The following is a 16,770-nucleotide window of genomic DNA, read 5'->3' on the forward strand; positions in this document are numbered from 1 at the left end:
GATGGCAATTTAACCCGCCCCTATTGGGTCTCCAACTTACCTCGCCTCAATTAAAAAAATTGTTTTAGCTATTGATCAGGTTTACAGTGGGTTTTAGGGAAGCCTAAGCTTTGGTGGCCGATTGTCTGGTCTAAGCTTTGGTGACCCAAAACTATTTTGGCCACCGATTTTTGGGCCAACGGTTCGATTGTCTGGCCTAAATGAATGATCCATTGCAATTTAAAAAAATAAAAAATAACAAAAAAATGTTGCCTAGGTTGAACTGATTGATGGTTTGATTGCCTGGGTCAATGGGTTGTTGACCCAATCAACGATTTTTGGCAAAGGAACAATTCAGGGGTGAAACGGAAACGGTTACCTGCATGGTTTTCCGAATGCTCTAATTGTCCATGTCAACAATAGTTGAAAAACCCGATTCATCGAACCCTCCTTGATCTTGACACTAGTCCCCTAATCGATAATGTGTACAATATATTATTTTTATATTATCTTTTATGTCTTATATATAAATATTATAATATGACACCTACAATATATATTATATATAATATTATATTTCTTATCAAAAAAATAAATTTTTATATTATGTATTGTATATTTTATACAATACATTATATTGTATAATTGATGGTTTTTGAGCCATCATCGACTCGGATGGTTGGACCCAGAAATTGTCTATATAACTGGTTCCAATTTACCCCTAAACTGATCCTTTGCAAAAAATTGTTGACTTGATCAACAACCTGCTAACTTGAGCATTCGAACCATCAACTTATTTCACTCAAACAATAGTTTTTAGCCATTTTTTATTTTAATTATGTTTTTATTACTTTATTTTTTTTTTTTTTTGAATTCCAATGGGCCATCCATTCAAATTGGATGGTTAAACCATTGGTCCAGAAATCAGTGACATAAACAATTCTAGTTCCAGGTCGATTTTTAGATAATCAATCTCAATAAATATTATTAAAAAAGTTTAATGAAATTTAAACAAATTTATCAAATAATACATACCACTAAAATAATGCTTACAATGAATTTAGTCCGACTTAACCCCATAAGGAATTACATAAAGTTCTCTTTATAGCTCAATTTCTTACAACAAATCCCATGGTCTTGCCTAGTATTATATTATATTATATAAAAAGGATACATGCCTTAATTTCGGGTCATAGAAGTAAATCTATCTATGATTAATACTTATTCATACTTGCGTTGTGTTAAACGAGTCTGCTACAGGGTTTTTTTTGTAATACAGACCTGAAAACGACTCAATCTAATCCCAAAAAATAGGGTTAGAGTCTCATATTTAACTACTTGAATGTGAAAATAACCTGACCTGGCCCAACCGGAAAAAACTGGATTGGGTTGGGTTGGGTCATGGGTCAACCCGCTGATCCATTTGTCAAGTTTAATTGGGATTAGTTATACATTGTTGGAAGTTTTCATTCTTTAATTTTTTTCTATTTAGTCTTTGCTTTTTATTGTTTACTCTTTAAATTGTTAAATGTTCAAGTTTTTTATTTTATATTTAGAATTTTAAGGTTAATTAATTTAATTTTGACAATTTTCATGTATTTTTTTTAATTTTAATTATTTTTTAGGATGATCCAAATTGATCCATGGGTCAACCCTAACTCAAACATTTAGGATTAGGGTCAAGCATTTGACAACCCAACCCAAAATCAACCCAAAGTAACTTGACCCAACCCAAACCCGACCCACCCAACCTAATTGCCAGGTCTAATACGATTTTGCTTTTCAAAATGAGAAGGCAGGGTTGCTGCTCAGCGGTGGTCCGCCGCTCAGCACCCAATTTTCCGGGCTTAGATATAAAACTAAGCCCAAGCACAAAATTACTAGGCTGGTCTAGGCCGGGCCGAGAATTATCACCCACACAGAAGTCAGAAATTGCCCCCTTCCGCAGCAAAGAGCTCCTATAATTCATATATGCTGCAACACACTGGCGCAAGAATAACCTGTAACGCTGCAATCTGTCTCCTTCAAAAGGATGACTTCAGAGCCCCCGAATTCAGCACGCAAAGGCAAGTAGTCTCTGCGGATGATCTGAGAATCTTCCCTCTCTTTGATTTAACTTAGGGCCAGGGTTTCTGTTTGACTCTGTTTCTGTTTTTTTTTGGTTGTTTTTCCTGTAGTTGTCGTGCATCTTAGAGCCACTGGAGATGCTCCTATCCTGAAGCAAGCCAAGTTCAAGGTACCACCCTGCTTGCCAAGACCATGCCTATTTTGGTTTTGCTTTTATTTTCAATGCTTTTATTTATTTTTTATTATTTTCCCTGAAATTTGGGGCTTTTAAGCTTTATCTTTGGAATCCTATATCGGTCTGGTCTTTTGGTTCTATTTGTTTTGTTGGCAATGTGACTTCTTGCATCTTTTGTTGGATAATTGGTGATTTGGGACGTGCATTACGGTATTAGTTAGCTTCTCAATGTTCTGAGAACCTTCCCCCTCTTTTACATAAATGATTTTTCGAGACAAATCATGGTGAGAAGGTGCTGCTGATATCAGTTGTTTCAAATTGACACAGTCCTTCGACGTCTATATCATACAAATTTTACCTATGTGGGAATTTCTGCCTTCATTTTTTTTTTTTGAGAAACATCTGCCTTCATAATAATATTACAAGTTCTATAGCATTGGTACCAAGCTAGTGCCTTTAGCAAGGTGCCAACTGGCTAGTTGGTAAGGTCTATTGCTGGTTGTAGTGGAGACTTGGGATGGAATCCCACCTGCACCAGGGTTGGGGGAGTCATGGATTTGAGGGATGGGCTACCCCATGGAGCAAAAAAAAAGGTTAGTGCCTTCATACCTGTCTCAAGCATTCCAATTTTTTGGGGATTCCACAGAACTGTTTTTTTTTTGTGATCATTTCAGAGAAGTGCTGAAAACCAGCTCCAAAGGCTACTAAATTTTGTAGAAAACCATTTTGTTGTGTATACAACAACTAAAATGCACTCAAACAAATACCAATTACATGCTAGTTTCAATTGTGCCCAATTCACACCATTTCTGCATACAAAGCATTATACATAGAACTTCTTTTTACTGGATGTACCATGTACCAGTACTATCCTAGTCTTTGTATCACTCACCTAGTCCTACCAACTAAGCTCATGGGTTGGTTGACAGCCTTCTCCTTGCAAACCGTATTTGTCTACCAATGCCTCAAGTCTGCATTTCTCCCATCAATATGAGCGTAATTCCCAGAAAATCAGACACTTAAATTCACATTTCTATGAAACTGGTAACTCTGTCTTTTTCATACATTTTATGTCTTTATGGAAGAGTTGCCACCTTAGTGAGGAGTCGAGACATGGCATGATCAACCCATTAATCTTACTACTATGAGAGTCTCATTGTGCAGGGCAACCTGTTTTATTACATTATCAATGAAATACATCAAACTATCCATTATCTAGGACAACCAGTCTCAATCTCTTAATCAGTAGTTCATAGTGAGGGCATTCACCGTCTAAGACAGCTGGTCTCATCAGAAATTGTTGCAACGGGTCTGTATTATCTTGTGTTCCTACCTTTTTCTCTATGTTCCTATTTGATATCTAATGAGTCATATAGACCAACCCACCATATGTTTTCTTCCACACAGCTTCGATTTGTTGTTAGTTGTTACGTTGGGCCTCTCACTTCACTGCCTATATTGGTATGTTCCAAACTTGAGAAAAGCTAATGTATTTTTCTGGTAGTTGTAGAATGATACATGGATACCAGTACACGGGTACCATATCATTTCAGAAACTTCAATTTTTAGTGCAAATTTTGTAACCAATGCTATGTCCAGCCGTGTCCTTTGATATCTGCTAAGAGTTGCTTTTATGTTTGTTAAATAGTCATTCATAAGTGTTGTATTTGTATAATAAATGTTCTTAAATTGGCAGATAGCTGGAACAGACAAATTTGCCAAAGTAATTGACTTTCTGCGGCGGCAACTTCACAGGGACACATTGGTAAATGCTTTTCTAAAGATTACTAGTAAACATGTATGTGCATTTGCACGTGACAGTATCTCCAAGACAAAACTATTTACAATTCATGGGTAGTTTTTGAACAATTATAAGTGGGCAGTTTCTTAACTGTTATAAGTGGACAGTTTTTAAACAGTTATAAGTGGGCAGTTTCTTGATGGTTATAAGTGAGCAGTTTTTGGAGTGAGAGTAAAGGACATATATGCCCTTTCTTATGCCCATTGTACATTGCTTAGATAAGGGGTAAAAATGTCTAATGAAAAGTCCAGAAAATGGGGCTATTTGCTCTTTTATTAGTAGTATAGATATAGATTTATCATAATGTTCTTATCTATTCTGGCTATGAGAATATTGATCAACTTTTTTTTTTTCACTTTACAGTTTGTGTATGTAAATAGTGCCTTTTCACCTAACCCTGATGAATTGGTGATCGACCTATATAATGTAAGTTGTCAACTCAACTGAACAAATCTTATGGAGTCAGCTATCAATATACGTAATGTAGATTCTTGGACATATATAATGCATGTAGTATTGTAGTTTCCATAGTTTTCAAGGCACCAAGGCGAGGCTCAATGAACATGGGGCACTTAGGTGCCTAGGCCTTGCCTAGGCAATGGAATCTAAAATAAGAAGCCTACAGATTTCTATCCCTCCTGAACTAGTTTTTTGGTTTTATACATTAACCTACAAATCTCGAAACAAACTTTTGTGCTTGTGGTTCGTGCAGTCTTGTTTCAAGTATGCAAAACAAAATATTAGAGTTAGAAGCTAGAACTTAAAAGAGCAACTGAAGGGGGCATGACCCCTGTTTTAGACCAAAACAAGAAAAAAAGAACTGAAGAAGAAAATAGGGAGATGGAGCCCCTGCTTTAGACCAAGAAAAGTTGGGGAAAAGTACTCAAATAAAAGAAAAAATGACGAAAAGAAGGGGGCAGAGCCCCTGTTTCAGACCACCCATGATGAGAAAAAAACTGAAAAATTGCAAGAAAAAATGGCAATTTTCTCCATCCTTGCTGGTTACCTGTCCTCTCCAACCCGATCGGGTTGGGGATGAAGCTTTTCTGGTGGGGATGGGGAATTGTTTTGATACCTGATTGGGGATAGGGACGGGGATGGGGAGTGAAGTCCCCACCTCACCCTGATCCATGACCCCGAAATTACTCATGAGGTGCCTAGAATCACTCTAGGGTACGGGAATCATAGTTTAGAGGTGGCATCTTGCGCCTCTTTGTGGGGATTATATAATATGTATCCTTTGTGCTTTTATTAATAAAATAACCTTTATCTATCAAAAAAAAAAAAGAAAAAAAAGTCAGGCCCACTTCTTTTAGCTTTATTCTATGATCTAGATTAAGGGCCCGTTTGGAAAGTCTTTTTGGGAAGATCTTTTGGTAGCTCTGACAGTCAAAAGACACATTGAGCTTTTGCATGAAGATCTGAGCAGCCTGAAGCTAGTTTGGTAGACGCACGTCTTTCCGTGCATTTTTCCCTATCTTTCCGTGTGAGAATAAAACATGAAAGATGCGAAAAGCTTCATTTGAAGCTTCCTGAAACCAGCCCAAATGGGCTTCTCGCGTCTTTTCAGTGCTCCGTCTTTTGGTGGGTAGATCTTCCACAAACCAAACAGAAATAGACCGAAAATCGGTCTTCCTGGCTTGTAAACAGACGAAAGACAGCATGAAAAGATGCACCAAACGGGCCCTAAGGTTACCGTAATGGATCTGTATTCTGTGACTTGAAAGTGAATGATCATCCAGTACAAGTTAGGAAGGGGCTTGTCACAAATAGAAATAACGGATTTTAGGGAGAGACACCACTACTTGGAAAGCAGTGAGCAGACCTGAAGAATGTTGCTTCAATCTGTGGAGGTGTTTGCACTTGCCTCTCTCTTGACCCACAGAAGAGCAAAGCCCCTTGTCAGAAAATACTGTTACATAATTTCTTTTTCTTATGATATTTTGATCTTGTGGATCCCATGTTGCATGTTATTTGCTAATGCCATAGTTTTAATTAAAGAAACTAATGAAAGATTAAATGCAAAATTAAGCTTATGGACAAATTCCCTAAAAACAAGAGGTTTTAAAATAAAACTAAAACAGAATATATGATATGTAAATTTAATATTAATAGGAATCCAGATTGGGGTATACTTAGGATTGGAGACCAAAAGATAACTCAATGTGACCTTTTTTGGTACCTTGATTCAATAATTCATGACCAGGGAGAGATTGAGGAGGATGTTGCCCATATAATTAGATCAGGATGGGTAAAATGGAGGGGTGCATCCAGAGTTTTATGTGATAGGTGAGTACCATTTAGAATAAAAGGAAAATTCTGTAAAATAGTTGTAAGGCCAGCTATGTTTTATTGGGTAGAGTGTTTGGGAATCAAGAAGCATGTCCAAAAAAACGATTGTGGCAGAAATGAATATGCTGATATGTATGAGTGAAAAAAATAGGAAGGATAAGATCAGAAATGGGGTCATTTATAGGAACTTTGGAGTAGCTCCAATAGGTGATAAAATGAGAGAAAGTAGACTCAAATGCTTTATTCATATGCAAAGAAGACCATTGACAGCACCCATAAGCAGAAGTCATTTGTTCAAGTTGAAGGGACTAGAAGGGCTAGGGGTAGACCAAAAAAGACATGGGTAGAAGTAGAAGGAAATGATTTAAGTGCCAAAAATTACTTAATGTGACTTTGGTTTTTGTGAGTTCAACATAATTTACAGAGGCCTGGGTACTGATTGATATTCAGTAGCAGTTAGTTTTGTCTAGGTTGCTGAAGTGGCTAGGCGAAGATGCCCGTTTAGTGGAGATTCTTTGTTTTACATCCTAGTGCAAAAAGCTAGTCTTGTATTTTGTGGTGGATTTTTGAACTCAAGTGAAGAGCTGAAATCTTTCATGGAGCTCACAGGCATTTCAGTGGCAAGTACTTTAGAAATCCTAGACTCCCTATCTATAGGGTTAATAGTGGATAGGTGATCGTCAATGGTGTCAGATTCTAATGGTGCAAGATTTGTGGTGGAGTTGCAGATAGAAAGAGACACAATTGAGAGTTGAGCTAGAGTTACAGAGAGACTATGGTGGAAGCAATGGATGCAATGCTGCCATGAAAGGGAATGCCATGTCATTGTTTTAAAGAGGAAGAATGATGTGGTGCAGGAATTTGGAAATAGATTATAAAGTGCAAAGTGTGGTTTACAATGGGCTTTTGAATTCTTCTGGGCTGATATAGGTTTAGTATACATTTTGCATCCCTTACAAAAATAATGTTAGATACAACATTACTCTATTTTTGAGCATGTGATGGCTTTGGTACTAATGAAAATTCAATTTCCTCTTTTTTTTGTGTTATGGGCCCGGGAATAGGATCTCGTCACGGGTCGGTCCACGGGGAAAAGCTCCTGTTTTCCCTTGTTCCTCCCCTTCCTAGCTGAACCTATCTTGGCGTCCTAGAGGGTGATTTGTCCAAGAGATCACCGAACTCTCCTTTTACTCTCTTTCTTGACTGGAAATTTGATATCTTTATTCAATAATTTCAGCTCCTTAAATAGGAGATTACAAGAGGTAAGAGTCCTCCTTGTAGGAAGACTCCTTGATAACTAAACTGCTTACAGATAAGATAGATAAGACTCCTAGATAAGACTAACTAAACTGCTTACAGATAAGATAGATAAGACTCCTAGATAAGACTCCCTACTCAAGAAGGATAAAAACTCCCTAAGATAAATCAGACTCTATACTAATCCTTATTGGAACAGATAAGATAAGAGTAAGAAAGCAAATAAGATAAAGATAAGGTAAGATGAACTGTGGCTAGCTAGATAATCTGATGAGGGTCCCACGTTACTGCTGCTGCCGGCAGCGGTACTTCTTCCCCACGAATGCGTCCATAACATTTTGCTAGATTAAATATCACATTTTCATTAAATCAAAGGCATGAAAATTCAATTCTCTTCTAGAATGTACTTCTGAATTCTGATCAACTTGAGTTTAGTCATGGATAATTGCTCTTTGTCCTACCTTATGTCACTGATGTCTTGGATATACATTATCATGATTGTTGCTCCTTTGAAATTACAGAATTTTGGGTTTGATGGGAAACTGGTGGTCAATTATGCTTGCTCCATGGCATGGGGATAAGAGCCATTTGCAGCGTCTGAACAAGTATTTCTCAGACATTATATCTGGTATGTAGTATTGTTTGGGGCATTCATTTTCAGTAATTTTCTCTTCAGATTAGGTTCTCTAAACATTTCAATGATTATGTAACCAATTTTTTGCCCTTGAAAGACACCATCTGTGTTCTTGACACCACAGACGAAGTTATTTATATTGGACCAATCCCCTTGATTGTACTTGGTGTTTCTCTTCAGATTAGGTTCTCTAAACATTTCAATGATTATGTAACCAATTTTTTGCCCTTGAAAGACACCATCTGTGTTCTTGACACCACAGACAAAGTTATTTATATTGGACCAATCCCCTTGATTGTACTTGGTGGTCATAGTTAATTAGCAAAGAAATAAACTCTGATCATGGAAAGATTGTATGTGGCAATTTTCTTTTCTTTTCTTTTTGTTTGTTTGTTTGTTTGCTTTATTATTTAATTTTTTATTGGTAAGAACAAAGCTTTGTTTTTTAATCTAGTAAGAGTCAAATTTATTATATATTCTAGAAAATTTTATGTAAGAGGAGAAGTGCCATGCACACCAAGAAGACTGTCATTTTTTGTTGATAAATGAATGAAATTGTTATTAATAGTGAAACAGTGAGCATACAAACAGCCTATGAAGAGGCACAAGATGCGACCTCTTCTTTAAGGATGAAAGCACAAAACTCACACTAAACAGAAACCAGTTTACAAAGTTGCCCAGTACAAAGAAACCCTTGAGACCCCTTGTTTAGCAAGAGAATCAGCCAAAACATTTTCTGATCTGCTAACCCACTGAAAATGAACTGACATGTTTCTTGTAAGCCAATTAACTCTTTTTAGGAGATCCCTATAACCCCAATTAACAGTATTTGGGTTTGCCAACCAACCCACAACTACCTTGGAATCTCCCTCAATTACCAAATTCTCCACTCTGTGTTGGTTGGCAAGCTATATTCCTTGTACTGCTGCTAGTATCTCAGCCCTTGTAGAGTCTCCAACTCCCACTTATCCCAAGTACAAGGAAAGAATGTTGCTATCCTTATCTCTCAAAACTCCTCCTATGCCTAAAGGTCCTGGGTTCCCTTGACTACTCCCATCAAAGTTCAATTTCATAGCGCCCTCTGGAGGGGGTATCCAGCTAGCTTGTATTCTAAATTTCTAATCTTTCGAGAAGATGTAGAAGCCACTTGTGCCCAGTTTCTCCTGAGATCATCATGAGAGTAATTCTCAAAAAGTGCTGAAGTTTTCAGCCAAAGGGTTTCCCTTGTCAAGATACACTCTTTTACTTCAGCAAGACTCCTTTGGTTTCCTTGAAATATTCTGGCATTTCTTTCCTCCCAAATAGTCCTATAACAAAGCTGTTCTAGCACATTTCCACATTAATTTCCCCCTCTTCATGGGTCAACCAAAGATGGACGGATCGAAGAGAAAATTCACATTGGATGGCAAGTTCCACCTGCACCCAAACAACAAGAAAATCCAATTCCAAATAGCTGCAACGAAGGAGCAAGATATCATCAGATGAGAACAGTCCTCTGCATTTTACAAAGAGTGCACCAGTTTGGGGACAAGCACATAAAAGGTTTCTGTTTTTGCGAGTTGTCCAAAGTTAAATTAATCTTACCATGATAAATTTCTCAGAAGAAAACCATTATTTTAGGGGGGATGGGCCTAGACCAAATTTCTTTAATTGGAAACACCCACAAGGAGGAAGTGGAGCTGAGGGACTTGAAGAAAGAGGCACAAGAGAAGGAGCCACTCGGAGTTAAGGTTCAAATTCTTCTGTTAGGATTAAGAGGGTCTAAACAAATAGAGTCAAGGAGTAACAGCTCAGCTATACAAGCAGACCGCTCTTCCCTCAACCCTCTATGAAAGCCAAAATCCTAGTTTAAGGACAAAGGGAGGACAGGAACCTGGAGACTAGCTCCTTTTTAAAGAGAGATTTGGAATAAAGGGAGGGAAATAGGTCTTTGAGAGGTTGGTTACCCACCCAAGTATCTTCCCAAAAAAGAATAGAATTACCAAAGCAGACATCATACCTTACAAACTTGAGGAAATTTGGGAGAATGGCAGAGATTGCCTTCCAGGGTGTTGTAAGAGTAGCCCATCAAGATACCCCAACGTATCAACCACTTTTAGAACAACCATAGATGCTAGCCACCACCTCATGCCACAATCTCTCTCTTTCTAAAGGTCATCTCCATGACAATTTGTCTAGAAGAGCTTCATTCTTATAAGCTAGGTTCCCCAACCCTAGTCCCCCTTCTTCCTTACTTCGGCTAACTACCTCCCACCTGATCAAGTGATCCTTTTTCTCCTCCCCTAGCTCCCACTGGAAAACCCTTAGTTTTTTTTTTTCTTCATAGCTTCCCTAGAAGGAATTCTAAAGATAGACAAGAAATAAATCGACAGATTGGCAAGCGTAGCCTTGATTAAAGTTACTCTACTCCCTAGAGAAACATAATTCCTTTTCCAAGTTCCAACCTTTTTTCAAACTTTTCTACAATAGGGTTCCAAAAATGACTCTCCTTTGGGTTAGCACCTAGTGGAAGACCTAAATAGGTTAAGGGCCACTCTGAGATGGGACATTCTAAGCACTCCACAACAACTTCCACCTCCCTACCTTCCAAATTTAATCCTACCACACAGCTCTTCTCAAAATTAATCTTTAGGTTAAAGGCATTCCTAGAAAGAGTTAAAAGACTCCATAGTTGTCAAGGCGACGCCTAGGCGACAAGGCGCCCTTGGAACTTTTTTGAGATTATAATTATAAAATAGACATTATTAAACAAAAATATTCATTTTTGTGTTTATAAACTAATTTCTTTTTATTTTTTTTCTTATTTGTTAGGGTTTAATCAACACAAACATTGCTAACATCTGTATTGAACCCTCAAAGACTTCAGAATTTGAACCAATAAGTAAGGTAAAAACTTAAAGTTTTGTCTAATCAACACATTTCTTCCTCCACATCTTCTTCTTCTTCTTCCACCTTTTCTTTTCTTCTTTTCCTATAACAAAAATAGGGGTTCAGTCCCCATATTTATTGAATTTTCTTTTCTTTCTTATTTTTCTTCTCATAAATATGTTGATTTTCTAGACATAAACATGAAGTTTATAATTTTCTTATGAAAAGTATGGATAGTTATTAAGGAAAGATGGTTATGGAACCTAGGGAACTACCTAGGATATGCATTTTTCACTTAAAAAAATCCATCGCCTAGGCGACACCTAGGTGCTCGCCTAAGCGACTAGGCGACAAGGCACCCCCCTGTTTCCTAGCCTCGCCTTGGAGCCTTGAAAACTATGAAAGACTCTTTAGATGTCTCACTCTCGTCAAGTCACCCCCTCACAAAAGATTATTATATCATTTGCAAACTGGAGGTGGGTGATCGGAACTTGATCTCTTACTATTCTTCACCCCTTTATTGACCCAGTCTTGTTTGCTTCAGATAAAAGTCGACTCAGCACATCAACAATTAATGTGAACAAGAAAGGGGAGAGTGGGTCACCTTGTCTTAGTCCCCTACAAGCTGGAAAGAAGTCATTTACTACTCCATTTACCAAAATTGAGTAATGGTAAGAAGGTAACCAACAATCCAATTACACCACCTGTTCCCAAAACCACACTTCTGTAAAACCTCTAACAAGAAACTCCAATCCACTAAATCATATGCCTTCTCCAAGTCTAGCTTGCAGACAAAGCCTTGATTGCCTAAAGTCTTTAGGGTGTGTAGCATTTTTCTTCTTTGGAATCATAACAAGAAAAGTAGCATTAACTCTAGGGCTAACGACACAATTATCCTCCAATTCTTTAAAAACCTCAAGCAAATCCTTTTTCACTCTATTCCAACAATCTTGATAAAAAGCCATAGTGAAGCCATTTAGCCCTGGTGCCTTAGATCTATCCATTGAAAACACTGCATGCCTAATTTCCTCCTCAAAATTCCTTTCTAACCAGCTGTTATTCATTTTAGAAAGTTCTGGCCTATCCAACACTTCCAAATCCTCTCTACTTTCTAGAGGCCTCCTTAGGATAGATTTGAAGTGACCTACAAAACATCTAGCTATCTCATAATGAGATTTAACTTCTACACGATCCACTTCCAGCTTACTCACCAAGTTTTTTCTCCTTCTCCCATTAGCCACTTCATGGAAGAATTGGTGTTCCCATTGCCTTCATTAATCCATTTAACCTGGATTTTTGCCTCCAAGAGATTTTTCCCGCAACAGGACCTCTTCTAGTTCCTGCTTCAATCTTCTTCTTGACCCCTTTTCCTGTTCATTCAAGGTATTTTGAGAGTCCTTCACATCTACTTCCTCAATTTGGGTCACTATATTAGCTTTTAATTCCTCTAATCTCCCAAATTGATCCCTGTTCCATTCTTTTAATTTTGCTCTCAATCTTTTCAACTTCTTGTGGAATTTCATCCCTTTCCATCTCAACCCCCTCATTTCTTCTCTCCACCACTTCTCAACCTTGTTCACAAAATCTGGATGTGTCAACCACATATTTTCAAATCTAAAAGGTCTAGGTCCATGGCTAAAAGGTTCCTAACCTATTTCAATAGGGCAATGGTTGGAGGTGACTCTGGGCAAAGCTTTGGCAAACAAACCTTGCTAGTGACTTTCCCAATTCTCATTAAAGAGAAATCTATCCTACTTTGAGCAAGTTGGAACTTCCTGGAAGTTGGACCAAGTTAATTGAGCTTGCAAAAGGGGAATCTCCTTTAACTCATCTCTCTCTATAGCTGTTTGGCCTGTATACATTGGTTAACACCTATGTGAAACCATCCTCCACCATCCTAAACTTTAGAGACACCGAAAAATTACCTATTAACTCCTCCACGGTCTCCACAATATCTTCTCTCCAAAAAGTGACTATACCCCCTGAAGCCCCCCAAGAAGGCTTAGAAACCCATCTTACCCCTCTAGTCTTCCAACACTTCTCGCCCACCTTCTGTCAATTTCAGCTAATTTGTCTCCTGTATTATCACAATGTCAGGCCTTTCTCTTCTAAGGAGGTCCTTAATTAGCCTTTTCTTCCTTGCGCTGCCTAAACCCCTCACATTCTAGCTAATAATTTTCATAATAGCAATTGTTTGAGAGCCCACCTAGAGTTGTCACCCATTACTTGAAATTCTTCCTTCTCTCCCCTCTCCCAGTTAACTTGATATTCTTTTTGATGTCTGAGATCAATCTTTCCACTTCGGTTCTTTTCTTTTTCCTCCATCTGTTTTCTACCCTAGGTTTTCCTTGATGCTCCCTAGGCACTTTTATTTTTCTTGGCTTTTTTTGCACTTTCCTCCAAAGAAATATCTTTCTTCTTGTACTCCTCAAGGAGAGCACATATTAGTTCCCATTATCCTCTCTAATTCCTCCTCTTGCTCCTTTTTGGAAGATAAATCCTCTTCTTCCTTTTCACAACCCTTAACCATATTGTCTCTTTCCCCTTCCTTCACCCTAAATTTGGGTGGGCCCTCCGAAAGATCTGTAACTTCCTTGGTCTGTTTAGAGTTTTCCACCATTAATTCCTCTTGCTGTTCATACTCAAGTATATTGCAGATTTGACCCCAGATTCTCTGTAATTCCTCTTGCTTCTTTTCCAATGGTAAAACTCCCCTCCCCCTAGACAACCACTTCCCACTTTCTTAGAGATTCCTCTAGTGGCCATTCCTTCAAGTTGGGACGCTGGAATACCTGTTCCCGGCAAAGAATCCTCATTAATACCCAAAATTTAATTGACAAACATACCTGGCCCAAAGGGTGAGGACTGAAAGGGCGATTGAATCAAATTTGGATAGAGGTATATCTGAATCCAATCTGATAAGAATCTAGGATATTTAAATTCGATCAGCTATCCAACTCGTATGTAATTCGAATTCAATTCGTTTACATACCTGGATATCCAATCGAAACCAATTCGATTAGAAATATTAGTAAATTTGTATAAAATTAGCATAAGTTTACAAAATTAAATATAAAACAATATATATATATATATATATATATATATATATACATAATACTACAAGTAGAAAAAAATAGTAAAGAATTCTACTACAAAAAAATGGTGTTGCCACAAAACAGTAAAAGCATAAAGGAATCTGTGCATTGATAACTTGCTTGATGCAAGCATAAAGGAATTGTTCCTTCCTCTCCTTTTAGGTAAGCACCTTTGTTCCTTATCCGTTTCTTTTCCTTCAGTTCACGATGTCTAGCGTTAGCACTGGTAGCTTGCTTGATGCAAGTAGCGAGTCCACCGGGGCTGAGGTGGAAATCTTGTGCAACTTGTGCACAAAGCTCAGTAAGGGGGAAGCAATTTGTGCCCCGAGGTCTAGCGAGTCATTCTGTTTTTCCTAGCATTTTACCACAAATTACATACATCATTAATGTGGGAGTCATCGGGCTAGTTTCCATGTAACAGAAAAAATATAAAGGAGTTCCTGTCTTGAAATCCTAAAATGGCTTCAATCTGAGTTTGTTTTTTTTTCCCTGATTTGTAAAAGAAAATATCAATGTGGTTTCTGGACACCACCAAACATTTTCTTAGTTAAGCATATAATGCTATTTCTATTATCATACTTTGATTGTTGAGATATATACTGGTAAAATTGCCAGAAAACTTCAGTGAGAAAGTGCATGCATGTAACATGAGAAAGATTGATTGTAGAGATGGACTCGGTTATTGTTATAGAGGACATTTAAGCAAACTAATAAAATTCATAGTGATCCGCCATAGTTTTTTTTCTTTTTGATGTAAAAAATGACTGCTGTAGAATATACAAACTTATCAAGGTCATCTTGCTATTGGTTAAATGTATAAAACACTTTCTTTGTGGATATGCTGACCTTGAACATAGGACACCATGGTTGCATTGCAGGTTTGCAGGTGGATTGCGTACAAATAATTTGATTATTTCATTTCATCAAGTGATTATTCTTCTCAATATGATGTTCTTAAACAGTGATGTCTTTTTTTTCTCTTCCACTTTCGGAATAGGGGAGTGCTCTTATTGATGATTCTCCAAAATTCAGGGTTCAAAATGTTCCATAAAACTCTCTTGGTGGAAGAAAATGTGACCGGGAGATCATACTTGATGAAATTTGGTGAACCTAAGAAATAATGAGAATTCTCTCATTTGTGAAGACTTAAAGTATAGTTATGTTTGATACATGGAATATCGTATAGGTTTTTCAGGGTTTCGGCAATCGGCGTGTAGCATAGCTGTAGTAGTCCCAATTTCTGTGTCATTCCATCCATATCATCTCACTCGTAGTTAACGCTGTTAACTCTTATCTTATTCTTTTGAGAGATGTAACTCTATCCTATAAGCATGATTAACTAAATAATTAGAAAACATGCTTAAGCAACACCCCTAATTAATTTTCTAAACATTTACTTTTAAAATCTTTTATAAACTCTCCCATTTACACGTTAACTCCCCTTCTTAAGCCGTAGTAAAATTTTAAATTCAAATTGCCCACTTATGTACATCTAACTCTCTTGTTTAAGGTTAGCTTTGCATAAATATGGTATTGTCAGGTCTGAAATTGGTCATCCACACGTTAACTGAAGGCATCCATGTATGCACAGGTTCAAACTACAAAAAGGTAGGTTCGCCATATTGTGCTAATTGGACCTGTTTGCACCCTCTCACTAACCCAACTAACCCACTAACTGGGTCTAGTTGTAGCCAAGATTTGGGATGAAATCCTGCTGTCACTAGGATTGGGGGATTATGGGTTTCCGTTCATAATTCTTTGTTTTCTCTTTTTACCTTGTCTCGCATCGTAAATTTACTACACTTTCTCTTGGGCGTATTAATAGGAGACTGCTAATACATGTTAGAAGTGTAGAGAGATTGGGCCGAATGGGCTTTAGTGTCTTTTTATTTGTTATGTTTATATTAATGGGCCTTGTCTATATGGGTCTATTAATAGTTTATTTATTCTTTTATGTTATGTTTTTAGCTGGTCGTCACATTAAGGACATCTTTGTAATAATTTCTTTGGAGATTAGATTAATAAAAGTAATTAGGAGATAGGAGAGGGAATTGATCGAAGTCTCTTCTCCTTTTCCGTTCTCTCACCATCTTCTTTTTTTTTTTTATCAATAACATTAAGCTTTATTAATGAATGAGATTTGTGAAACATAATTATAGAAAGGGGGAGGTAAACTATCTTTACTCCCCAACAACAAAAGGACAAAGAAAGAAGCTAAAAATCAGCTCAAAACAGAGATTCCTTAATCGCCCCTTGCTTAGCTAATCCATCAGCCGTTGAATTAGCACTTTTCTTCACCCAGTTGTACTTCACCTCAATATCCCTAGTCAGCCATTTAAATTTTTTTCTTTTCATTGTTGTAGCTTCACAAGCCATTGTTGTTTCATTTCAGTCACCTAATCACCACTTCCTAGTCCCCTTCAAGAACCAAGCATCTGATGTTTAATTCTGTTGCTCTTTGGATTCCTTCTAGAGCTGCTAGAATCTCAACCCTAAGAGAGTCACTCTCCAATTGGATCTGATAACATAATAGTAATAATCCCATCCTCATTCCTGGCCTCCAATCCTAGAAGGCCCTGGATTCCTTAATCTACTACCT

The 16,770-nt window shown here is 37.5% G+C and overlaps 1 protein-coding gene across 6 annotated transcripts; it reads left to right on the plus strand.

Moving 5' to 3' along the window:
- Positions 1-1,771: 1,771 nt before the first annotated feature.
- LOC104607014 (ubiquitin-like protein ATG12) lies at positions 1,772-15,314 on the plus strand. Of its 6 annotated transcripts, none has more exons than XM_010272503.3 (7): positions 1,783-2,045; positions 2,157-2,215; positions 3,629-3,682; positions 3,918-3,986; positions 4,386-4,448; positions 8,093-8,199; positions 15,029-15,314. In XM_010272503.3, the coding sequence occupies exons 1-6, from the start codon at positions 2,012-2,014 to the stop codon at positions 8,150-8,152; spliced, it is 339 nt and encodes a 112-aa protein (XP_010270805.1). In that variant the 5' UTR covers positions 1,783-2,011; the 3' UTR covers positions 8,153-8,199; positions 15,029-15,314. The 6 variants fall into 6 exon arrangements, with proteins under 6 accessions (XP_088742756.1, XP_010270807.1, XP_010270805.1 ...); XM_010272502.3 differs by having other exon boundaries at positions 1,785-2,045; positions 15,050-15,314; XM_088886630.1 differs by lacking the exon at positions 4,386-4,448 and having other exon boundaries at positions 1,772-2,045.
- Positions 15,315-16,770: the final 1,456 nt, after the last annotated feature.

The sequence above is a fragment of the Nelumbo nucifera genome, chromosome 4, assembly GCF_055504915.1.
Source record: "Nelumbo nucifera cultivar China Antique chromosome 4, China Antique-T2T, whole genome shotgun sequence".
NCBI lineage: Eukaryota > Viridiplantae > Streptophyta > Magnoliopsida > Proteales > Nelumbonaceae > Nelumbo > Nelumbo nucifera.